Here is a 25,383-nt window from a genome sequence, read left to right as displayed (position 1 = left end):
ATCATTCCGCCAAATGCATTCCAGTTTTTTTTGTACAGATGCCCGTGGTTATGGCCATCCACCAAGCCCTTTCACGCTGCGCAGAGGATTTTTTTTTCTGAAAGTTTTGTTTTGCGTTTTTGCGTTTTGCGAAAGTTTTGGAAAGTTGTGCGAGCCAATTCCAGGACTTCTGAGAGCAGCTGGAGCACCAAGTTCCGCGGTCACCTCTATGTAGCGCGCCCCCTTCCCCTTGTAGACATCTTAAGCTCGCTCAGTAAATTTGTAAAACGCGAACACAGGGGGGGGGGGGGGGGTTGTTCAATTTAATGAAACACGTTTCCTACCACACTCTGGCTGTGTTTGAACAAAACTGAGTTCCATTACAAACAACGCGACAAAAAACCGCAAAACCCAGCGAATGCGTTTCATGTTGGGTTTTGCCTTGCTCGACAAATTCCACACATTGCCACTGTCACGCAGGAGTTCCCTGAAATTATGCGGTCCCACAGCGGCCACAGTTACGTTACGCGGATGCTTTCTTCGGAATTTGCTTGCACGTCATACTGGCCACAATTATCTTGCGCGGGTATTCTCCTTAGTTGGCTGGTGGCGCTGTCATCACTGTAACGCATAGGCGATGATTGAAATGGGCAGAAATACTACTATTTGTAAAAATAAAAATACCAATGCAAGCTCACGCTATCCATCATGTCACTGCATTCCGGAGTTGCCAGTATTTCATTCCAGTTTGGATCTAGTTTCACACGGCCCGTCTGCGGGGGCCAGCCGGGTGTCGAAGCTCTTCTGTCCTGCTCGCCGTCCCGGGGCGTTTCGGCCTGTCGGGCGTACCCGCTCAGTGCGGCTGTGGTGGCACTGCAACATAACGAGCAGGTGGTCCCCGCCCACCCGGCACGTCCGCCTCCGCCAGCTCACCAGGCAGCTGCGCGGTACGGCAGCCGCCTTGGCCGGACCGCCGGCCGATGTCCATGCTCGAATGTCTCGAATGGGCTGCTACATATGCCATTTTTGCCGTGTCTCGAACCGACTGTGAACTGTACACGCAAAAGTATCGAGTGTGCAGAGTGTCTCAAATTGACTGCTAACTTTTTACTCATCTCAACCTTCGGATTTTGTGTCAACTTCTCGCCTGCGGTCATTTGGAGACAAGCCAGGTACATACGGACCATCGAGTGGCATCAAAATATTTGAGGGATGCCACACAGGGGGCGGCGTCTGGATCGCTGATGTTTACTCCCGCCACGGATCGTGTCGTTGTTGGGCTATTCGGACGCAGGATAATTGTTCCGGATGGTCAGTGGAAATGATAAGTGAAACTGAGTGGCGATGATACGCGAGACGGGTGCACTACGAACGCCCAAACGATGGAACAGAGATCGCTTGGGTAAGACTCGAAGCACGATAGACAATTATCTCCAGAAAAATGCAGTTTGGCAAACTTTTTGGGGTGCCCACCAAATGTTCTTAAACAAAATTACTCCATGCCACCTGAACCAGCCGACGATTTCCCGCCGCAGGCCGTTGGCGCCGGACCGGTCGCCATGCCAACCAACGATTCCGCGTCCCGGTCGGGGCACGGAGGTTAGCGACGGCTGGCAGTCGCGCAATCTGCACCACTGCTGCACGGTATGGAGGAAGAGAAGGCCCTGCAGCTGTACCTGGAACACTACAAGGACTACCTCACCATGGGCCTGCAGCGAACGCTAGGTTAGCGACACTTTTTGCTGCTGCATGTATGCAAGTCGAACGTTGCTACCGTGAGAGGCGTGGGGGCACGTGTAGAGGAGAGAAACGGGCTCACTTTTTAACCATCGCGGCACTAGCGGTCCGGCAGTTTTCAGTCGTCCCCTATTTTACCTTAGATCTTCCCGAGGCTATTCCTTCGTACTAGTTACTAAACTACCAAACACATTATGGAGGAAACTTTCCGTAGCAAAGTACACAACGTTTTTACACCCACCGGCTGCAAGAATTCGATGGGTCTTCGTTTTGGTCGGCTGTGAGCGATGAGCTGGGTAGGAGTCACACAGTCAAATCACAAAAGTCTGTCAGTGTTGCATATCCCCTTAGGATGACCGAAATCATTTGGCATGCACCAAGCGTTTTGATGCGGGCACAAATAAAAAACTCAAAACAAAGAAGCGGAAAAACGGTATTCTTTGCCTGTTCCAAATGTCTTTACTGGCAAACATCGCTCCCGCTGATGTGTGATTAGTTTTGTATGATCAAATGAGTCAAGAACTACAAAAACACGTGCACCACTGTGAAGCAACGTAGTTCAACGTTGGAAACCGGGCAAGTTATTTTTCACTCCACTGATCTTAGTTGAACCGCCAAAGGTCACATCAAGTGGCGCCCTAAAACACTCACCTGACGAAGGTTTAAGTGAGCTCACCGGTGCTGCTTTCCGCTTGGCCCAACGTGCTTGGTTTCGGAGCCGCCGAGCAACTTAGGATGTCCTGTCCTCGAAAAAGGAGCCGAGGACCTCCCTCCAACAGCCCGGGACCTTTTTCCAACAGCCAAGGACCTACCTCTTACAGCCGAAGACCTCCCTCTAACAGCCGAGAACCCTCCTCCGTCCGGGGAAGACAAATGTACAGCCGGTGATAGTAAGCTAACTCCCACCATTGGGCTATCACGATTGTCGCATGCAGTGTGCGTGTGTGTGTGTGGGGGGGGGGGGGGGGAGCATGCACAGCTCCTACCTGCCCCCGTTCTTACGCATATAACTGACCGCCCATCGTCACCTGTGTATGCGTGAGGTCATGACTGCGTCCAATGAGTCATGCTGTCTGCCTGGCGGACTACTTTTTAAAATTGGTCGGACGTAGATGTATATGACGCGCCAAGAACTACGTCTGGTCCTGGTCGCACTGGCAAGGCATCGATTCATTGCGTGGTGAAATCGTCAACAAACCGGATCGGTACCATGTGGAATGGTATCAAGATCGATGAACTATATTTCGAACTGCTGTAACCAACATGATTCAAAGGAAACTGAGTCGGAATACACCCCAAGGGTGCTGTTTCCTATTGAGTTGAGAGCTCCATCCCCCCCCCCTTCCAACTTGAATCCATCCCCACAAACTTTGAGAAGGAAGTGGGCTAAATCCGGAGCCCCCCCCCCCCCCCGCCACCTCAACTTGTTTTGCGTGACTGCACCCCCATCCCTGATACAGAGTGAATTTCTAGAGCCTTATTTTGCAGTGATCGAAGCAGGCGCTGCTAGAACTGAGAAATAGGAGCGAAAATTCCTTATGGCAAGCTGCAGGATCACGCCGAGAACATTTGGGATTATGAATGTGCTGATTCTCTTTATCGTTGGCTTGTGTGATTCCAATGATACATCAGGCTATTAATTCGTACATAACACAAAAGTGATTCCATGATGCGAATAAGCTATTGTAATAATGGCGTGGCTTCATTACTACCGCGAGTGCGGCGGGGACTTCCCTCCCTCTCCGCTGACGTCAATCAGTCGACTACCGCGTTTTGTATTTGCCCCTTACTGAGAAGAATCCGTAACACTATCACCGCAGCTGACTATCCCCATCCGGCTTCGGCCCGCGATCTCCAGAGCCGCCCGATGGCCGTTATACCAGCGGGGGTTCAGCTCGGAGCAGTGGTCAGGGAGTGAGCTCAAGGCCTTCGCGTGCCTTTCCCGCTTTTGAAATGTCACATCACTCATGCATACTATTCAGTTCAATTCATCACGTTTATTGGGGGAATCACAGGAAAGACAAATGATATACAGCCATTAAACATTACATGTCAGGACACAAACCAAGCAATATATGGACTAGACATTTGCAATGTTTACAGTGTGCATGTACGTCAGAGCACGACAACACAAAATACCAGCCCAAGGGGATATATGGCGGAACACATCCCGTATGTAATATAAGGGATATGTCAATTTTGCCTTCGTAGGCCTTGTCAGCAAATACGTCACAAACGGATCTTCAGAATAGTCTTAAGTAAATGAGTAGAATGCTGGGAGAATCCTCATTTCACTTGGTGTCCTCCTCTCCGTCTTGTATTGTCTTATCCTCCTGGCACATGGGTGCATAGACGCTGTTGGAAGCGGGTACCCGATATAAGTAGTGCCATTATTGCAGGGTTTTAGGCCGCAGCGTTACGGCCGAAGATATGATAAAGTGATAGCGTTGGGCATCTGTTCGCAGTTGTTGGGATCGAAAGACTGCTGTTCGGGAACCATTTGCAGGCGTTTTGCAACATATTCAATCGGGGTATTTTTGGGATCAGTCTCAGTCTTCAACGTCGATAATTATTCAAAAATCACCACGTGCACCGACGTATGTTGTGGAGCAGGTTCAGCAACGGGTGGTCTGTCCCAACGCAAACGCACCAGCAAGAAAGATAAGTAGCATCCCTCTCAACGCATCAAACCCTCTTAGTTGGGCGTCTTTGGGCCCCATGAAACGACAACTGGGCTGAGCTAACTGAGGAGCTGTGTGAGGAGCCGAGCAAAGCTCTGGCGAAAAGAGAGGGGCACACAGGCGGGACAAGGTGTGTTAAGGCGATTCCAAGATAATACAATACAGGAACAAAAACGTTGCACGGGACGGCAAAATTCCGCTTCGCGACGTCCAACATTTACCAGGCCCGGGAAGATTCGCACACGAGAACTGTGCTGGAGAACTGGAGGTCATCAAGATGGCTAACAGCGAATAGTGGACAATCTGAATTTAACAGTGACATGGGAAGGCTCCTCAGACAGTCTGGCCCTCCCATTCTGTACAATAAACATCCTAAATATGACAGCGATAAATGGATCATTGGCTTATTTTTAGTCCCAGTGGGGATTACTCTTTCTCCTATATGTACCTTTGTGCTGTCATTACTATACCCGACTTAGTACGTAGTTGAACACCCTGCTTCCACCAAAATCCGATTCAAAATAAACAATCCCACACAGGTCAAATCGCTACAAAGACACCTCGTCACCATGCCTAGAGCCTGGGCATAGCGCTGTTCCCGTGCCGGGTCCATCACAACTCAGGATCGGCGCCGTCATCGCCCAGCACGCCACCGAGCCAGCGGACCCAGCCGCGGCAGCTCTCTCCGTCCAGCCACAGCCACAGCACGACCGCGTACTCCAGGTAGCCGAGCGCCATGCCGGCCAGCACGTCCAGCAGGTAGTGGCGGCGCAGCAGCATGCGCGAGGCGCACACGCAGGCGGCCCAGGCCAGCAGCGGCGGCGCCAGCAGCGGCGGCCAGGCGGCGCGCGACAGCAGCAGGCCCGACAACAGCACGGCGCGGCACGCGTGGCCCGACGGGAACGAGTACTGGTCGACGGCCTGCACGGTGAGCCGGTCGTCGCGGTTGGGCGCCGGCCGCCGCCGCCGCGCCACCGCCTTCACGACGGCCACGCACACCAGGTCCAGCAGGAGCGCTGCCGGCACGGAGCGCGCGCGCTCAGCAGCCGGCAGGTACACGTCACCGGCGTACGTCAGCTGCCGCCAACGCCGGCCACTTCCCGTGTGTGGCGACGAACTAGTAACGCCCCCCCCCCCCCCCCGGGACACGACAGCTCATAACGCGAGCTGTCTGCTGACTGTCAGCGATGGATTCTGACAGCAAGCAGTCATGTATTCACTGCTATTGGTGCAATTTCGTCCTGTTTCCAATCCAGCAATTTAGTTGGCTACATGCTGCTTTAATTGCTACATTAACGCCACGCTTTTTCCGCCTGAGCCTGCCAGACACATGTGACCAAGTTGTGTGCCTGGGTAACTGACCTGCAAACACATTGACAAGGAAGCAGTCGATGCTGGTATCCCGGAACAGATATATGCCAGCCACAGCAGCTGCGATCGTCGGAGCGCCGTGGCAGCTGAACTGTTGGAAAGGTGCCAGCAAACAGGAGTGAAAACAGTGTGGTTTCCAAGCAATCAACATGAAACTTGTTCAACAGCCACATTGGAGGATGGTGGTAGAAAACAGTTTGGGGCTATTGGTAGCAACAACCATGAACACAACACCCATGATGTTGTAAGTGGTGCCACATACCTCAAGCAGATGAAAGGTGGGTTTCCATCTGTGAAGAGGCAGAGCTTTCTCTGCAGCAAAGCAAATGTGCCCAGTGATTGTCTTGTCAGCTTCCAGTATTCTGGTCAACAGTGGAGGAACTTGTCTTTTCTTATGTTCCATTCCTGCCTCTTCTGCACTTTCTATCTCAAAACCTAAAAAAGTCAGCATTTCAGATTTCAGTAAACATCTGCATCAGGGTATATCTATACTGCATACTTCTTCTTACAAATTTAATGTACTAACTGCCTGCCTTACTATGCTGTTCATATCTAATTTGTGCAGCCTATATTTAAGTGGGGATTTTAGCATAATGTGCAAACTGCCTGCCTTATCATTCTGCTCATATTTAATTTGTCCACTCTTTATTTTACTAGCAATTTTTCATAATATTGCATGCAAGTATGAGCAAAAATAAAATCACTTAACACATCAAACTAGGTGCATGCATAGGACAATCAGGAGTTGGATGTCTTTTAGCTTGTCAACAACACTATTTGTGCAAAGTTGCTTAGGGGCCTAATGAACCTATGATGTGCATAAAACCTATGAGCTGATGGTCCAGGAGTGCCCACTACTAGCACCTCACAATAAGAATTGTTCTTAAAAATTTGGTGACATATAAGTGCTCAATTCACATATGTGAATCACAAAACATGCCTTCAATGGCACTGGCACATGCACTGAACCATACTGAGTAAGTTTGAGTGCTACTTTACCCACTAGTTTAGGAAGCAGTAACAGACCTCCACATTAATGGCCCCATTTTCCCTTGCTAATGTATATTAAACATAAAGCCTGCAAAAACACCCAATGTCTTCTTTTTAGGCTGCGTCCAAAACATCTCATATATTTAATGCATTTTATATGGCAGTCAGGGAAAGGGCAGCATGCTTTTACATGATGTTTATTCCTTCAGTTGCTGGGCAGTTATCTAAATCATAGGTCAGGCCTGCCAACCACTTTAAAACTTTATTTTGTTTCCAACTTATGGCAGACATGGCAATTCTAAAAGCAGTCTCCTTTCCCAACTGTGAAACTATACATATATCAGGGATTTGCATTCCTTTCTTCACTCCATGGTATAATATCATGTTCTGATATAGTGCTGATAGGTGGATAAAATGCTAGGTACTAGGAGAGAAAGCCACAGTGTCAGCACACATGCAGTGATATAGCATGCTTCCTCTAAGCCTCTCAAACTGTCATAAGCAGTTCAGGTTTCAGCTGACACATGATTTTATCTGCTCAGATCCCTGATCATAATTGATATCACAGCAAGCATTATGATACCCTGGTAGGTAAAATATCTTGATACAATACAGCCAATTTGGTGACTGGAGTTTCTGTACATGGGACAATTGTACCAACTTCTTACAGGTTTGTGCATGCTGCAGCCAACAAATTCTGGATATACTACAGCACTATGGAACAATAGCTGGTTAAAGGATCATGAGCTCAACTTCTCTTATATTTTTCAAAAATAAACTGATCAGGATGAGAGAACTACATTAGGGCACAGAACACAAGTGATACCCAAAAACTACATGATTACATACTACTAGCCTCACAATAAAGTAAAGATCATCTCAAGCCACTTATCAACAATACCATAAAGACACTTACATAGGTGAAAAACAAAAAGTGTAATGAGAAGTGCTACATGAATGGATGCTTCAAGCTTCCAAAACTGGAAGATAATACTAGAAATATAGTAGATCTATCATTAATTACTTACAACCCAATATGTGATGTGGTCACATGCAATTGTTAATTACCTTCATTGTAATCATTCTAAGTATCAATTCTACATAACACAATTAGGATTTTCACAATATGCTTAACTTAAAGCTGTACACCTATCAATTAATGATCACCCTATTAAAACTTCCTGTGCATCCAACTGCTACACTTAAGATAATATGACCAGTGCCTGAACTCTTCACGAATGACTGTTTAATAGTCAATACCAACAACAGATGCCATTTTTAAACCTGTTCAATTTACTGTAGACTGTTCAATTTACTGTTTACTGTAGATTCAATTTACTGTACCTGTTGTTTAAGTTAAGCTTGATCAATAGAGATCCTATGTGCATAAGCCACCTGTTCTCATCGCTGTTTAAAACCCAAGGCACACAGCTTACCCTGACATGGACATACTTACAGGTCAGCAGTATTCACCCTCTCGTCACGCAAACAAGCAACCAAAACGCCGAGCCTCAATACGGCATATTAGTCGAAAATCTTCTGCACCTATCTGCCATTGTAAAATAGGCATATCACTACTGTCGCCGTCGCGTCAGGTATACACGTATATGGTAGCTGTGAGTTGGGGAGGTTGAATATGGTAGCACTAAAGGACTATGAAAAGCGGAGGATTTTCCTAGGCAGTTTAAGTTGCATTGCATTTGCATAAGTGAACAATTGGGATTGTTTTTTCGAAGTCACACGTTGATGGCAGCTCAAGGTATAACCAAAAATACAGACGTCAGTCAGGTACACACACAAAAGCACAACGCTATCGCTGCATTTCCCTAATCCATTTTGTTAAAAACCTGCGTGGCTGACGGTGCCCGAATTCTTACCGGCTAATGAAACAACAGCTTTCAGTGCTTCCACCCTCGTTGGCCCAACTTGACCTACTACAGGCTACACCTGGCTCTTTTTATTGAAATGTCGCGTGACTCACGTCGCACAAATATTGACAGGCCATTGAAACACAAGCTGTCGCCAAATTTGGCCTGACCTGACATGTCTCAGGTCACGCCTGTCGATACCCACCAGTGTGCCCATCTGATAGTTTTTGAATAGCTATGCTACACAGTTTACTGCACTGTCGCAGCATGCTTTGTTCTTGGAATAGCAGGAGAGCTATCCGAAGTGATGATTTAACCCCTGTGACATGAGTTGCCCTGTAAAAGGCCACTCCACCATTGTTTGCTCACGCATCTGGTGCAATTTAACAAGGGCATTCTAATTCCAATGCTGTTTTCCCGTGGTTTTAGTTTGCTTAGTTTAAGAGATCATAGCGGACCTTCAAGGCCAATCCCTCGGACAGCGAAGGTGAAACACAAGTTCGTGGGGCCAGGTCTAATGCGTGCTATGCTGACCTGCGCCGACAAACAGCTTCATTGTTGCCGTCGGGTGATGTGCATAGTGCAAGTAAGATTTTGCTCATTTGACATAGTTGCGGTTCGTTATGTGTGCAGAGTATGCTGCGGAGGGACCATGGATAGGAAGTGGTTACGGTCTGCTGTCTGCTGGAACTTTCCTGCTCACGAAAAACTAAACTACCACAGTCTGTGTCAAAAGATGCGGCAGAGAAGTGCCACATGGACAACGGCAGTGTTCAGCCAACCTTGATGTGTCTCCACATCTCGACAGACTGTTTCTGGCGACCGCAAAGCAGGGCCATGCCACAAAAACCGCAGTTACATCGCATAGCTGGCATGAACAGATGGTGCTGAGCCCAGAGACCGGACGTCGGACGGCTGTCTGCTGGATGATGGCCAGTCCCCGGTGGCACGTCGGGCCGACGTCTGCTCGGTCTCCTCCTGTCGTTTCCGACGCTGACCAGCTGTCGGCGGGGCGCCGAGAAATGCTGGGAAAATGTCGACCCAACGCCACCTTGTCGTCGGCTAGAGTCGGGTCTTTGTCGGCTTAGGCTGACATTACAGCCGACCAGATGTCCGTAAAGCCGAAGTCGGGCCGCTGCACACCGACAGCAGCCCGATATCGAACAAATGCTGAGGCCTGCGTCGGCCCGCTGTCGGCGCATTTTCTGTGACACCCTTGTCAAGGGCAACCATTCGAATGGGCAGCACGCCTGCACTCCATAATCCTAGCTGTTAGCTGATAGCATTTTACAGGAAATTCCGTAAGAGTGAAGGGTAATCAAGAGGCCAGGGGTCGGGCAGGTCAGGAGTTCTTTCAAGAACACCCACCCTATGTCCCGGAAGGCGTTGAGAGGGCTTGATTTAGGTCTGACGACAACCAGCAGATGAGGGCCTTCCCACCGATGTCATGTCTCGAAAACGAAGCAGAGCAAGCGACGTATTGTGTCGTTTGTGAGGCATTTCCAGTAGAGTCGGAAGACAGTCGGAGACTTTCAAGTAACCCTTTCATTGTTCTCATTGTGGAGCAATCCGTTAAGATAACCCGACAAAATTCCTCCACCAGATGATGTCGATCGCGTTATGAAGCGGTGATAAGGAGCATGGAGCATGTATGCCAAGTAACACTTTGCAAGTGCAACTTGTAATGCGGAATTCACTCAAATCATTCGGCCTGCAATTTCATAAACGAAACACCATACATGTCGCAAATACGTAAGTATTGCAATGATTAGACGCCCATCACGGGTTTGTCGCTGACAATAGATGGGCATAATAAACGGTGCGACGAAATAGGTTTGCAACCAAGCTGATGTTCGTTTACTTTGTAGCGCTTGGTACTTGCTATGAACAGACTCTGCTTGCAGCGAGCATCCCAGGCGTCTGCAACATCCGTGTTGAGACGGGCCTGCCGGTGGACCGGCCGGCCATCGCCGGGTGGGAGCAGAAGTACGCCGTGCAGATGCCGGCCGACCTCAGGTCGTTCTACCTGGCCACGGACGGTCTGCGCGTCGCCTGGGACTACAGAGTGTCCCCGTCGGGTGAGTCGTCAAGGAGGTCATTGACGGAGTTCCAAGGAGCAGTTTGCCTCAGGCGCCAACGCCAACGGCTCAGTGACGCGTGCGTGATGGTACAGAGACTAGAACGTGCTTGAGGTGCAAGTGCTTCCACATCATGCGATACCTTCACTGGAATCATTGTTTTCCTCACAAGGGGTGTAACAAACACGCAAGGACGCAATGGTGTCCAAAGTGTGCGGTTTTATGCTTCATTTGCATGCAATGCGAGAGTTCATAATTAGTATAATACGAACATTTATTCCCAATATTACCAGCTCTCGCATTGCATGCGTCTGTATCGAAGGCCTTATCTGCCGTTATAGCCAAGGCGGCCAGCTCTAGGCTTGTTGGAACGCGTGACTGCTCCTCCGCGCATAGGCTGGCGCATGTGACGGCTGAGTCCGACAGGTGGTCCAGGTCCTCTCGAACGGTCCGTTGGTCAAGGTGAATGATGAGATGGTTACTGGTCCTTTTGTTGGCGAAGCCGATCACTTCTCAGTGGTGCCCGCAGAGGGTGACGACTTGCCAGCCTGTCGACCGCAGGGACGTGGAAAGAGCGATAACTCGTCCATCTGTCGGCGCAGGGGAACGGGGCAGATCGATAACTTGCCCACCTGTCGACGCAGGGGACCTGGGCAGATCGATAACTTGCCCACCTGTCGTCCGTAGGGGACCTGGACAGAGCATAACCCGCCCACCTGTCGTCCGCAGAGGACCTGGACAGAGCATAACCCGCCCACCTGTCGTCCGCAGGGGACCGCTTCGAGATCGGCCGAGCTGAGATCCGTCCGCTGAGTCAGCTGACGCGGCTGGGCGGCGGCAGACACGGCGCGGACGACGCACTCACCCTGCTGGAGCCGGCCGCGTCGTCCTCGGACTCCGCGCCGCGTCTCGGCGGCCGGGCGCTCTTGTTCGAGCTGGACGGCTGCGGCGGACACGGTGCGGCCGCTCGCGCCAGCGGCAGCAGGGGGCGGGCTCGCTCCGGCCAGCTCTGCCGGGACCGGGCTTGTGGTGATGATTTGCACACTTTCTCTATATGCTCTGGCGAGTTAGTAAGGAAGCAGGGAGCCCCGGCTGTTGCCTGCCCGGTTATTCACTGCCTCACACCCCCAACGTTAGCTGTCAAACGTTGGGCGCTCCGCCGTGTCAGGTGTCATGCCACGTAAAGTACCATGTCAGTGGCGCCTGTGTGCGCTGAATGTAACTGATGCCTGACAGAGCCATCCCTGCAGTGGGGTGGCGACTGGCGGTAAGTCTGTTCAGGCAGGCCTGAGCTTGTTCACCGGCCCTGTTAGGCAGGCCTGGTCTGCACGGTCTGCCAGCGCGGTAACAGTGACTGATAGAGCCTTGCTCGGCAGGCCTGTTCTGCCTGGTCTGTCAGCGCGGTAAAATGACCGACTGCGCCCTGTTCGGCAGGCCTGGTCTGCCTGGTCTGCCAGCGCGATAACTGACTGACAGAGCCCTGCTCGGCAGGCCTGGTCTGCCTGGTCTGCCAGCGCGATAACTGTGACTGACAGAGCCCCGCTCGGCAGGCCTGGTCTGCCTGGTCTGCCAGCGCGGTAACTGTGACTGACAGAGCCCTGCTCGGCAGGCCTGGTCTGCCTGGTCTGTCAACGCGTCGAGGCCGGAGCCACGCCGCCGCCACCTTCCGTCTGGCTGCTGGACGCCGCCTGCCGATGGCACCGTCTCGCCGACAACTTCCTCACCTACTTCCGCATGGTGATGGCGCACCTGGCGCTGCCGCAGTGGCAGTGGAAGTTCACTCCGGACGGCCTGGGGCAGTGGGCGAAGGTCAGGACTGAACGTCGTCGGGCAGCGCTGAGCCGCGTCGTGCGGATACCCGCGTCGCGGTGGCCATCAGGCCCTGACGCGTCACAAATCGCGGCGCTTGTTGCCTAATTTTGTGTGCTCATGAATGATGATATACGTGAACAACCGCAGCAGCGATTGGACTAAATGTCGCGCTTTGGGGAGGTGAGTTATTTGGATCAAAGCCTTTTCAGCCAGGAAGGACCATTTCAGGCCAATGTCATGAAGGCGAATGTATAATTCTAAATGCACCTGGGTATCCAGGACTCAGCCAGCACAGAGACTCCTGCACAAAGTATGTTCTCGGCGCTTGGACGGGAGAATCCACTCGGCTGGCGCATGCAAATTGTCCCAGATAACGGGCATCTCGAGGGCGCGGGAAGAGACCGGAATGTGGTAGAGTGAGCGAGTCAAAAGTTGAGAAGATCGTCTTTTCGTCGTTTTGCAATTTGCTTTTATGACTTACGAACAAGCCACCGAGCGACCAAGGCGATGGCGACACGCACAGTCGTGTCCGCCGTTACATCCGGTGCCCACCCATTGCCTAGCTTGAAACGGTCTTCGAGACACTGTTTTAAGCTCTGATAGGTGGTTGATGGTCGGAAACCGTCACCGTTCCGTTGCTTTATGATTGATCACTGTCCCCTACAACACACGACTTCTTTTCAGACCTGGATGACGCTGATAGGCCCGCACCTGCTGCCGTCTAGCGGATTACCATTGAACGACAGTTTCCGCACGTTCCCGGTGAACAGGGTCGACCCAGCGCTGTTTCGCACCAGGTCCAAGGCGCGGAAAGATCGAGAAGACAAGCCAGACAATGACAGCGGTGAGGGCAAGCAGTGATGCATCGCATGAGTGATCAGAGAAAGTGTGCCGAGGGAAAAGTAACATCTGTATTTAGATGTAATGCTCATTGGGTGATTCTGTTGCGGGAACAGAGACCTAGATGTTTAGGTTGGAAGCTTGTGTGAAAAGCAGGCTCACTTAGGTGGTGTGCAGAGCAGAACGAGCTGCAAAGTAATGCATTGAAATTAAACTTATCATAGAATCACGTATCTATATAACTACATTTGAGAAGGGAAATTGTCATGGAGACCATCGCGCGTAAGGTGTTACAAAACAACTGTGGAACCCTTGCTTCTTCGGGATATAGACACTACATTAACATTTAGTATGTCTTAAGCACGCAAAACGTTTGTTTCGTTTCGTTTATCGTCTCGCCACCCGACTTCATCTGGTCTTTATCACACACCATGCTTGAGGCAACTAATAAATATGCTGCGAGTAAAATGAACTCTATCAGCGCGATACAACTGGAATCTAGTCACGTATATTCGTCATCTTTATCAGGAACAATCCTCAACCTCTGCGACGCTCGCGCGACATAGAAACAGTGGTCGTCAACCCACGGTCCAGACCCATTACCTAGGCCGGTCATCCCCCGCATGACTGGTCCGCTGGAGGACACCGTCCTCATGACTGGTCTGCTAGGAGACACCGTCCGCATGACAAGTCCACTGGATAACACCGTCCGCATGGCTGCTCCGTTTGATGACACCGTCTGCGTGAATGGTCCGCTGGAGGACACCGTTCGCACAACAGATTCGCTGGATGACGCCGTCCGCTTGACCGTCCGCATGACTGGTCTGCCCCAGGACGGCACAGCTGACAACGAGGTCAGTCCGCCAGACCTGAGCAGTCGCACACCTGTGGGCACGGCTCTCCACCGCCACAGTTCGAGACCGCAGCCAGAGGCCATCGCTCTCCACCGCCGCAATTCGAGACCGCAGCCAGAGGCCATCGCTCTCCACCGCCGCAATTCGAGACCGCAGCCAGAGGCCATCGCTCTCCACCGCCGCAATTCGAGACCGCAGCCAGACGTCATCGCTCTCCACCGCTGCAATTCGAGACCGCAGCCAGAGGCCACCGCTCTCCACCGCCGCAGTTCGAGACCGGATCCAGAGGTCACCGCTCTCCACCGCCGCAGTTCGAGACCGGAGCCAGAGGTCACCGCTCTCCACCGCCGCAGTTTGAGACCGCAGCCAGAGGTCATCGTTCTCCAGCGTCGCAATCCGAGACCTGAGCAGGAGGTAAGCGATCTCTAGCGCCGCAGTTCGGGACCAGAGTCACTGTTCTCCACCGCCGCAGCTCAAGACCGAAACTAGAGGTCACCACCAGCTCGGCAGACGTCTCCTGGAGCTCGCCCACCGGTGCCGAGGGACAGCCGTCACGCGTTCACCGTGGGTGCACAGCGCGGCACCTCCGCCCACTGTCCGTCTCACCCGCCACCGGCCCGTGACCCCTAGCCGGTCACGTGCGGTTACGTGAACTCTAGGCGGTCACGTGACCTCTAGCCGGTCACGTGCAGTAACATGACCTCTAGCCGGTCACGAGCGGTCACGTGATCTCTAGCCGGTCACGTGCGGTAACATGACCTCTAGCCGGTCACGAGCGGTCACAGTGACCTCTGGCCGGTCACGTGCGGTCACATGACCTCTAGCCGGTCACGTGCGGCAGCTCGGCGAACCGTGCCGACGGCCGCCGCGGCTGGACCGGGCCGGGCTCGCGGAACACCGGGTAGAACGGCAGCCACTCGTCCTTGTCGCAGATCGGCTGGATCCGGTTGGCCAGTGTCTGCTGGCGGCTGCCGTCTTGCTCCATATTGCGAGGGTCCCCAGATGCATGGGTGTACGTTGAATTCCGCTGAAAAGTACAATGAGCGTTCACGGTCGTCGCAAATGACTTCAATAAACTCCTGCAATTGCAGTAATTTAATGTAACCAATGCGTGGTGATCCACATTAGCATGACAAATTTACTAACATTGAAGTAATAAACCTGTAGAGTGCTTTATCTTTTGTCCGTTTTAACGTTTAATGTCCATTTCATCCAATGCCCCCAAAATGTCCATTTTTGAAGCGATCAACGTTCAGAATGTTTCTGCCTCGCGTCCTGTTCACTGACACATAATTCTGCCTCATCATAACCTGGCATACAGCGCTAACTGCCCGCCGCTTTTTCTTCAAGCACCACAGTAACTTAGAACCCCCATGTAGCTGACCACATGGGTGGACGCCGCTGGCTGCTGATAGTACCAGACGCCCCGAGCCTTGGAGCGTGCTATTCTGAGGAAGACTTTTCTGCGATGACTGGAAAATGTCGCCTTAGGGTATCCCAACCATGCCAGTACTGTTAGTGCACTCCACGCACAAACACCCTGGACATGGTGTAGGTCACAGTCCTTCACTGCGAGTCTCTCCGTCCACCCAGCGGCCGCGGCCTGAACTCACGCCGCCATCGGTAGGCGTCTCCGAGCCGGCGTGGACCGGACGGACCGCCGGCCGGCGCCGCCTCGTTGGCCGGCGGCGGCAGACAGGGCACGCTGCCGATCACCACCGGTACGCACGCCCGCAGGCTGAGCGACGGGTCTGGGTGCTCCATCGCGATCTGGAGAGGGGTAGGGATCCGGGGTGGAGGAGAGAACATGTAACTCCTGACGAAACCATGTCGATGGGCTGAAGCAGGAGGGGCAGTGCAGATTCAGGCTCAAAATCGGCCGCCAATCATCCTCGATTAGAAAGTTGATCAAATCAAGCTCATCAAATGCGTATTAAACTACTTTTAGTCTGTCGAGATAGACCACGGAAAGCTTGGTGCACCTACTGAGCCCAGTTAGCTTGAGACAGCGTACGGTGCTCTCCTCAGCGAACCGGCGTCGCCATGACATGCGTCACGGGCGGCAGAAGACAGCGCGGAGCGGCGGACGGCACCTCGACGGCGTAGCGGACGTCCAGGAGGCGGCAGGCAAAGGTGGGCGGCAGGGGCGGCACCAGGAACTGGAGCCGTGCAAAAGTCTCGGCCTCTCCGGGCGGCAGAGGCCCGCGCTCGTCCCTGCTGACCAGACGGCGGTCCAGCAGACGGCTAGAGGACGAGCCCGAGCTGCTGTACGTCACCAGCTGCCGACAGACAGCGGAGGGGGAGGGGTCATCAGCTACCAATACACAACGGGCGGGGGAGGGGGAGGGAGGGCTCTGGTCATTAAATGCCGAAAAAACTGGATTGTACTCAGGCATCTATCGGACTACCTGCCGACGTCGTCAGCTGGCGGTGCAGGCCGACGGACGAGTGAGAGGAGCTTACCTGCAGCAGACTGAGGGAGGTGGAGGCCATCGTCCTGCCGCTGATGTTCATCGCCTCGGCGCTGACCGGGATCACCTGGCCGGGGGCGAAGCCGCGGCGGCTCACCTCGACCGAGACGGTCAGCGGCCCGGTCCGACAGCAGAAGCCACACAGGTGGCGGCTGCTGTGGCTGCGGCGAGGCCTCTGCCGACAGGCGCGCCACAGACGTCACTAAAAGCAGCCGCGGGCAAACACCGCGCAAAAAGCGAGCGCGCAGCAGAAATGCTTAAAAAATGCAATGCAAATACAATGCAGTGAATCTTATTCGCAAAGAAAATATTTCATACGCAAAACTGGTGCTACCCAAGCAGAATAGCAATATAATATATTACCTTGCGGTGCGTCGGATATGTTGCAACCAAAACATTCATCTGGAAACCAAGACACACCGCGATAAATGAAACATTGTGCTGCACAAAGTCAAGAAGTGAAAACAATTGTTGTTTTTTTTGGGGGGGGGGGGGCAGCACCGTTCTTGCTATTTAGGCGGTTAGCAAAAAATCTCAGAATAAAATTATTGCACTGCACGAACAACGTAGAACCGGCACCCAGTCCCGCATTCTCACGCTCGCGTCCGCCGCTGCCGCAGCCGCCTCGCTGGGTGGCGGCGGCGGATCCCGCTACACCCACCAGTACGTCACTGGCGAGGTTGACGTCGAGCTCTGGCACCACGGAGAAGGCGGCGACCCGACTAAGCTGAGGCAGCGGCTGCTGGCGTCGCAACACCGCCGACACCGTGTAGCGCACGAAGCCGTGACGTCCGGAGAAGGCCGGCGGCAGCGGCTCCGGCAGCCGGAACCGGAACCGGAACTGGTGCTCGCCGGCCGGCAACGTCGAGGCCGCGCCGCCGGAGCCTGCACGGTCGGAGTGGCTCAGGTGGGCGCGGTGGTGCGGTGGCTCTACACCGCGTGACGAGCGCGAGGGAGGGGGACAGGGTCTGGTGTCGGGCAGGGCTGAGCTCGGCAGGACCACGGCTAGCACCGAATAGATTAAAACGTAGGCAGGTAGGAGCACAGCAGAACACAGACAACATTCGAGCACTTACATGTTGGCGTAGCAACCTGATTTTTGCATGTTGCTAATGCACGACTTGGAAGAATGGCCCACGTCGTTTCAGTTCGCTCACTTTCGACAAAGCTTCAACAGCCGACCCAAGGAAGCACGAAGCCCGGCGCTACAAAACAATAAAAAATACATCTCACCAACCCAAACCAAATCCTAAATCGACATCGGCGGCACGAAGACATCCTGAACCGGCATCGGCAGCATCGGCCGAGAGGGCTCACCATTCACGCTGGGGTCGCCGAGGAGGCAGCGTTGCTGGTCGAGCAGCATCTCAGCCGCCTCCAGGCGGGCCGGGCCGCGGCCGGCCGACCGCTCCGAGCCCAGAGAGGGGCTGAGCGAAGCGACACGAGCGGCGCGCGGCCCCACTTGGCGTCACTCGCAGCAGCGAGCCGCCCAGGGAGCCGATCGGCGCCGAGGACGGACGGCGACGCGAGGTGGTCGCCAGGGTGGACGCTGGGGGCATGGAGGTGACGTGGTCGTGGCCGATGGCGGTGCGGACCAGGCAAGAGACAGACAAATGGTGCGTGATGTGCAAGTTTTATGCAGCAAGTGTTGTTCTTTTCAAGATTTGTACCATTTTATTGTTTTGTGGTAAGTATGCCGGACAGCATACAACCGCTACCCTCAAACCCCCTCACGTGTCTCTCTGGTCGCCCAAGGCAGCGCAGTGCGCACTCACTACATCCTTTGTTTTCACTGAGCTTCATACACGATAACCAATTTTCCCGCGGCAATTCCAAGCACATAACAGAATGATCCAGTCAATCTCTGATATCACTCATATCATTTCCCCTTAGACTGCGAGCATGCGCTCACATAGCACCGCCGATTTTGATTGACTGCACGAGGCAGCTGTCCCACCTTGAGCGTCTGGAGGAGCGGTCCGCCAGACGAGCGCCCCTGACCCAGGTCCGCACCGCCCGCTGCGAGTCCTCGAACGCCACCACGACCTCTCCGCGGCAGCGCACCTCGACGGCTGCGAAGGCGACGGGTCACACATCCGTACCACCCATGCTATGGCATACACCGTGCTCACACATGGCCTGGGCGTCTCAACATCGTCGGAGGCTGCGCCTGGTCGGCCATTCACCAGCTCGCTCCCATGCTTTGCTGTGGGCCTCATATGGTGACCAACACGGGTGTCGACTTGTATTCTTTTGTGAGGGCCCTAGCCCCCCAAAGTTGGGTTGCCCCCCAATGTTTCTGGCTGAAGTACTGCAAAAATATGTGTAAAAATGATAACACAAGTACTATCTTCTTTAATCTTTCTGCGTAGTGGCGTCTCGTACCACTCTCATAACAAAAAGTCATGGTTGCTCTCACCGCGAGATGTAAATAGCAACAGCTTATCAGATAAACGATGCAATAAACTTCACAGACCTAGCGTCATAAGACAACCAATGACTGGTGAGGTTAAAGTGAAAAGCTATAGAAAATGGGGATGACCGAAATCCTCGACTAACCCCGTCCCCGTCCCCACGACCAAAATGCGTGTTGCCTCCCATAACCGCCATAGAAGAGCGCCATCGGCGCCCTGAGGTGGTCTCTAAAGGCGAAGGCGTGAAGGCGAAGGTCTTCACATGCCGGTCAGATGAGACGCCTGCGCCCAGTGCCTACTCCCTGGATACAACCCTGCGTGTCTTCTGTTCTGCTTAGATCAAATACTTTTGAAAATTGCGTTCGATCTAAATAAAGTAGGCTAAATTTGGTGAGAAAAAGGGGGGGGGGTAGGTTGCCGGGCCTTCGATTCGGCCGCCCAATAATTTACAAAAATTGACGCTCCTGGTGACCAACTTATTGTGCATAGAGGATACAGCATTTCAAAGATTAAGTACACACATCAGGATCGTAGGTGGCCAAGAAATACCGATAATCGCAGTAAGGTTCTCTCGCATCGACTCTGAAATGACAAGTGATGCCACCTCAGTGCGAGCGCTGCCCCGCAATAAGACACACACCGAGAGCTCGGAGCACACATCGAGCTCGGAGCACACACATCGAGCTCAAAGCACACACCGCGAGCTTGGAGCACACACCGCGAGCTCCGAGTACACACCACTAGCTCCAAGCACACACCACGTGCTCGGAGCATACACCACGAGCTTGGAGCGCAGATCACGAGCTCCAAGCACACTGCAAGAGCGGAGCACACGTTGCGAGAGCGGAACACACACGGCAAGCTTGAAACACACACCGCGAGCTCCAGCACACCGCGAGTGTAGAGCACACACTGCGAGCTCGAAGCACACACCGTGTGCTCGAAGCACACACCGCGAGCGCGGAGCACACACCGCGAGCTCGAGCACACCGCGAGTGTAGAGCACACACTGCGAGCTCGAAGCACACACCGTGTGCTCGAAGCGCGCACCGCGAGCTCGGAGCACACACCGCGAGCGCGGAGCACACACCGCGAGCGCGGAGGACGTGAGATGCTCACAGGCGACAGCGAGCGGCTGCGGCGTGGCGACCACCACCCGGCCGCTGAGCTCCGAGCCCGGTAGATGGACCCCGGACGGCGCGTCCAGCAGCACGTGCAGCTCCAGCTCCAGCGGCGGGGGCATCCTGGTGGGCTGTGGCAGCCCATCCGGCCGCCGCGGCCATAGCTACGTGCCAGTGTTTGGCCCCGGCACGCGGCGGTCGGGCTTAATAATGCAGCGTGGGAGCGGCTGAGCGCGCCACGCGGCGGCGTCTGGGGCGGAGCGAGGTCGCCAAACGAAGGTATGATGGGCGGGCTGCTCGCCTCACAGGGGCATGACAGAAAGGCAGGGCTGTGTCGGCAGTCTGAAGAGGCCTGCGCGCGAAATACGAACGAATTTGGGGCCGTGGTGAGCGGTTCTAACTGTTTGTGGCAGTACTATAGCCCAGTGTTGTTTGAGGCTCCTCGCTATCCTGTGTTTGGTCTCACACAATATCTGTAAACAACAGCCCAGTATATTTGCAGCGCATCGTGACAAAGCATGATAAGCCATCCGTATGAAAACACCTCTCGCGAAAGACATGTTGAGCCAAATCCCCAGCGGTTTCACATCATCTACATGAAATGAACACTTCTGACGCCACAATCAAACAGTTGCGGACTGCACAAACGCATACGCATGTCGAACAGTACAAAGAAGTAGCTGCAAAATACAGCACCCTAGGACCTCACGTGATGCATGCTCATCAGCACGCCATCATGTTACAAAATGTGAGCCGCTCATCACGTCCACCTAGGTAATTCATCAAGCATTTAGTTCCTGGGATACCACAAAACATGAAACGTTAGCGTGGTTTCTGGGAAATGGCAACAGAAAAACGAAGGTTCCTTCTGCAGATAACATCACGTTTCAGATTTTAAAATGTTTAGTTCAGTATGCGCTGCCATATCACGGAGTTTCTTCAAGCAAGCGCGTACATGAGAAGGAAAACAGTTCAACCGGGAAAACGATAGTCAAAGGAATCAAATAGTTAGGAAAAGGAATACAATATTTGGGGAACGTTCGCGTGCGGGGCAACTAAACCGAGCTCCAGACTAAGCGGAACGACAACATTGATGGACTAGAAAGTAGTCCATGCCACAGTTGCGTACTTGCCTCTTGCTTTCGCTACCCTATGGGCAGTATATTGACAAGGGAGAGCAGGAGCTTCATAACTGCGTCATGCAGAACTTTATTATATAAACACCCACACATTGCACTGTGAGTTGTGAGTCGTACTCCACAGCCGTTATGGCACGAGACCCAGTCTAAGACCGCACTACCAAACCCCAATAACATAGCCCACCTCGCGTATCCCGCGTCTTAGACCTGGCGCTCCCGTCAGGTCCCCACGCGCACACCGAGGGAGATTCCGTACACTTCTCCCCCAGTCTGACCACTAGCCACGCTGGCCGCGCCGCCCCTACGGCCAGGCCGGCGGAGGTCGCCCCGCCCCTTTAGCAGTCGCCGGCGCCCCCTTCGAACAGCACCAGGTCAATGGGTACGTCGCTCTCCTCCACGGGCACGTGCTCCAGAACCTGCTGCCGGAAGGCAAGCGCCACCGTGCACGGCGGCTCCGACTGCGCCTGCCGGCATCGGCTCAGGAAGCGATCGTAGTAGCCGCGGCCGCGACCGAGCCGGTGGCCGGCGCGCGTGAATGCCAGCCCTGGCACCAGCACCAGCTGCAGCCCGCCCGACGCCAGCGCCTCCTCGCGCGCCTCGGCCAGCGGCGGCTGCTTGATCTTCCACTTGGTCAGCGGGAGCGAATCAAAGTCGGCCAGAGAGTGCAGCCGCACCATGTCCATGCGGGAGGAGCCCGATTCGTAGCGGGGGATGAAGCACTGCTTGCCGCTCTGCAGGATGTCACGCAGGATGTCCCCTGTCTGGATTTCGTCCTGCATGTTGAGGTACACTGAGACACGCTTGCTCTGCTGGTATTGTGGCAGGGCCATCAGGTTTTTGGTGACAACCTGGCTCTGTCTGATCCGTTCCTCCATGCTCAACTTGGCAATTTCCTCCTTCACCTTTTGTCTCAAAACACCCTTAGCTATCTTTGCTGAAGATGACATTCTTTGTGCCAAGGCTTGTCACTTCCCCAGTTCTAAAACAAAAAAACAAAAAAAACATATGGTCATTGTGAATTTGATGGATCAATTCATCCTGTACACAACACCTGTGGGGTGGACATGAATGCTACCAAACTCGAGGTAAATGGTGGTAAATTAGGTATGATTTAACTAACAAGTGGCAATCTTGCATAGGAAATAATTCTTCAGTATGCCTTCTAGTTCTGCTATATTCATCTGCATACTCTCACAAGTAAAACGCTAGTGAGAGTCCATGGTAAGTGGTGTATGCTGTGCATTTGAGGCACATCATCAAGTTCATTTGACTCAAACAAGGGCGACATATTTTCCTAGTTAACAAGTGATCATTTGTGATTGGAAGGCACACTATTGTTTTTATGACATGTTTGGTAAAAGCCTCTTAAGGCATATGGTCAACATGTTGCACTGCAATTCTATCAAACCTTTAGTCAGCATGCCAGGAAAAATCGCAACATGGCTCAAACCAATTGGGTAGGAGGGCAATGGTCAACAAAGCAATTTATGCTCAATGAAAACTCTGTTCTCATTACATCATGGACATCAATATGACAGAACTTAAATACGACTTGCATGCTTATCTTAATATATTTGGAACTGGAAGCGACTGTACTTTACTGACTGACTTGTGAGTGCAGGACACAGGAACTGTAATCAGCTATCTCATGGGGTCCCTTATTCATGAGTCATACATAGCATTTCTGGGTTTTGGACTGCAATATGCATCAATCACAGAAGAAGCAGGAAACATTTGCCTTAATGGCTTACAGGACTAAATATTTTTCCTAAGATGTAAAAAAGGTGTAGGTATACATTCCTACCTACCTAATGTTAGAAAAAATCATTGTACACCATTCATCGTGTTTAAGGCGGAACATATAGTAAATAATCTTAAAACAGGTAGATTCATGCTCCTACCTTCAAATTTTAATATTTATGGTAGTGAGCTCCTGAGCGCCGCACACACCCCACCTCCTCGACTCCCCAACGCTGTTTCTGCATTGCCGTTGAGTAATTACAATATTTCTGCTTATCAAGAACCATAAAAAATGTATGGGACCAAGGTAACAATAATAATGTGATGAAAAATGTTTCTTATCATGTCTAGGTACATTTATGAAACAAACAGGCCAGAATAGTCCAGAACATAGCCTAAACTAAACTAGCCTGGCCTGGCCTAGCCTAGCCTAGCCTAGCCTAGCCTAGCCTAGCCTAGCCTAGCCTAGCCTAGCCTAGCCTAGCCTAGCCTAGCCTAACCTAACCTAACCTAACCTAACCTAACCTAACCTAACCTAACCTAACCTAACCTAACCTAACCTAACCTAACCTAACCTAACCTAACCTAACCTAACCTAACCTAACCAAACCCACACCCTGTCCTCTTCAACCCAGTGTCCCACTGGCATCCATGTTCCATGCCATATATATGTACCATAATAAGAAGTTTTGTTAAGCCACCATATTCTCATTTTGCTTTTCATTCCCATGCAAAAACATCAGGTTTCCCCACTATGTTGACCAATCTACATACAATCCAGAAGACTGCTTGGATATGTAAGAAACACATTTTATTGAATTCTTGTTACCTTGGCCTCATATTTTTTATGGTTCTTGATGCACAGTAATGTTGTGACCACACAGTAATGTTGCAATCATGCGTAGAAATAGCGCCAGGGTGGTGGTTGCTACGTGTTTGCGCTCGGACGTTTGCTATCGTAGCTATTTAAATTCCAAGGTAAGAGCTTAGATGACTTGTTTTACGATTAATTACGACATGTTCTACCTTAAAAACGACGATTGATGTACAATGCTCCTTCTTAACATAAGGTAGGATTGTATATCCTGACCAACCTGTGACTAAAATCAAAACGATAAACCATTAATCCTAATCTTGCCTGATCAAAAATATACATTTTACAGGCTATGGTTCATGCGGCACAGTGACGCGACGTTGCACGATATACTCGGCCCGATGGTTCTTCACCTCGAACTAAGTACGAATAGACCCAGCTAACGGTCCAAATCAACAGTCGGAACTTCAAATTACTAGATTAGGCCACAAGTGCCGACCTGCCCCGAACTCATTGAGCGCAATGACCATGCATCGGATTGTTTTTACACGACTGCGTACCCTAAATATGGCAGTGTTCTCAATAGGAAGAGAATTAACCTTGAAGAAGGAGTAGCATAATACAGAACTTCATGAGATGGGAATAAAAGATAAAAGTGTGATACTTACACCTTAAAAAGACGTTATAGGTGTTGATAACGTTCAAAAATGCTGTCTATATTGATGATTTTGGGACTTTTTACGATCTTAGATAAATGTTTTTGAAATATTTTTAGCACTTTTACCCATACAACGCCAGAAACTCGCAAATGCCGTATACATATTTTGTATAACAACATGACGCAACATCTTCAAATGTGGACTATTAAGTATCTACGAGGTGTATGGCTTCAGGCTGGTATCGTTGGTATGAGGAAGTACTGGGAGTGGTAGGTCGGGGAGAGGTGGGTGGGTGACACCGGACTAAAACGAAATCATTACCATTGCATTTAAAGGATGACACTGCGTTAAATAAAACTTGTGAACAATGTAGCATTTGGCGACATGGTATTTATGGCTCGGATCTTGCCCAGTCGGGGTTTCTGGTGTATATCTAACATCGGTAATTTGTTGTATTTGAAGTGCGATTGCCTGCATCGAATTTGCGGTAAACTTATGAATGTGACCGCACAAAATAATGCCAATATTGTTATTTTAAGCCTGGAAAGCAAGCAATTCTACTCACGTGGGCAGTACACACAGACATAGAAGCTACATCATTCTTGGGCAACTGTACCCCAACATTTGGCTAGGTTTGAAATGGAGCCTGTGACAGAATATGGTAAAAAACAAAACATCACACTTTTGAGCTCCTCATTGTGGAATATTCACCTAGATCACACCAGGTTCAACTAATGTGAGGATGAGATGTGGATGGTTGAAGCTGAAACTGTTAATTATGCTGTCCATGGTTGGGCATCATTCAGCTCCTTCCC

General features: G+C 51.9%; 5 protein-coding genes across 12 annotated transcripts; 2 read left to right on the top strand and 3 right to left on the bottom strand.

Annotated features, from left to right (window-relative positions):
- Positions 1-1,611: 1,611 nt before the first annotated feature.
- Positions 1,612-12,173, top strand: LOC119099728 (tubulin polyglutamylase complex subunit 2-like). Its single transcript, XM_037222791.1, has 4 exons — positions 1,612-1,704; positions 10,531-10,704; positions 11,476-11,661; positions 12,139-12,173. Exons 1-4 carry the CDS (start codon positions 1,626-1,628, stop codon positions 12,171-12,173), a joined length of 474 nt encoding a protein of 157 aa, XP_037078686.1. The 5' UTR covers positions 1,612-1,625.
- Positions 3,699-8,298, bottom strand: LOC119101497 (phospholipid phosphatase 6). Its single transcript, XM_037224834.1, has 4 exons — positions 8,214-8,298; positions 6,031-6,201; positions 5,760-5,859; positions 3,699-5,413 (listed from the first exon to the last, which is right to left on the bottom strand). The coding sequence occupies exons 2-4, from the start codon at positions 6,169-6,171 to the stop codon at positions 5,010-5,012; spliced, it is 645 nt and encodes a 214-aa protein (XP_037080729.1). The 5' UTR covers positions 6,172-6,201; positions 8,214-8,298; the 3' UTR covers positions 3,699-5,009.
- A 256-nt stretch (positions 12,174-12,429) lies between the features above and the next one.
- On the top strand, positions 12,430-13,786 carry LOC119101650 (tubulin polyglutamylase complex subunit 2). Its single transcript, XM_037225060.1, has 2 exons — positions 12,430-12,513; positions 13,201-13,786. Exons 1-2 carry the CDS (start codon positions 12,439-12,441, stop codon positions 13,375-13,377), a joined length of 252 nt encoding a protein of 83 aa, XP_037080955.1. The 5' UTR covers positions 12,430-12,438; the 3' UTR covers positions 13,378-13,786.
- Positions 13,787-15,030: 1,244 nt separating this feature from the next.
- Positions 15,031-20,338, bottom strand: LOC119099726 (arrestin domain-containing protein 3). The gene is made up of 7 exons (XM_037222786.1): positions 20,215-20,338; positions 18,639-18,753; positions 18,006-18,108; positions 17,343-17,495; positions 16,674-16,856; positions 16,304-16,489; positions 15,031-15,237 (listed from the first exon to the last, which is right to left on the bottom strand). The coding sequence occupies exons 1-7, from the start codon at positions 20,336-20,338 to the stop codon at positions 15,031-15,033; spliced, it is 1,071 nt and encodes a 356-aa protein (XP_037078681.1).
- Positions 20,339-20,690: 352 nt separating this feature from the next.
- Mthfs (methenyltetrahydrofolate synthetase) lies at positions 20,691-24,602 on the bottom strand. 8 transcript variants are annotated; one of them, XM_037224355.1, is made up of 2 exons: positions 24,580-24,602; positions 20,691-22,334 (listed from the first exon to the last, which is right to left on the bottom strand). In XM_037224355.1, exon 2 carries the CDS (start codon positions 22,300-22,302, stop codon positions 21,691-21,693), a length of 612 nt encoding a protein of 203 aa, XP_037080250.1. In that variant the 5' UTR covers positions 22,303-22,334; positions 24,580-24,602; the 3' UTR covers positions 20,691-21,690. The 8 variants fall into 8 exon arrangements, with proteins under 8 accessions (XP_037080250.1, XP_037080242.1, XP_037080246.1 ...); XM_037224347.1 differs by lacking the exon at positions 24,580-24,602 and adding an exon at positions 24,323-24,457; XM_037224351.1 differs by lacking the exon at positions 24,580-24,602 and adding an exon at positions 24,437-24,457.
- Positions 24,603-25,383: the final 781 nt, after the last annotated feature.

Source organism: Pollicipes pollicipes, unplaced genomic scaffold (assembly GCF_011947565.3).
Source record: "Pollicipes pollicipes isolate AB1234 unplaced genomic scaffold, Ppol_2.1 Scaffold_4881;HRSCAF=5763_pilon_pilon_pilon, whole genome shotgun sequence".
NCBI lineage: Eukaryota > Metazoa > Arthropoda > Thecostraca > Pollicipedomorpha > Pollicipedidae > Pollicipes > Pollicipes pollicipes.
The sequence above is the reverse complement of the archived record's forward strand: the minus strand, read 5'-3'. Positions and strand labels throughout refer to the sequence as shown.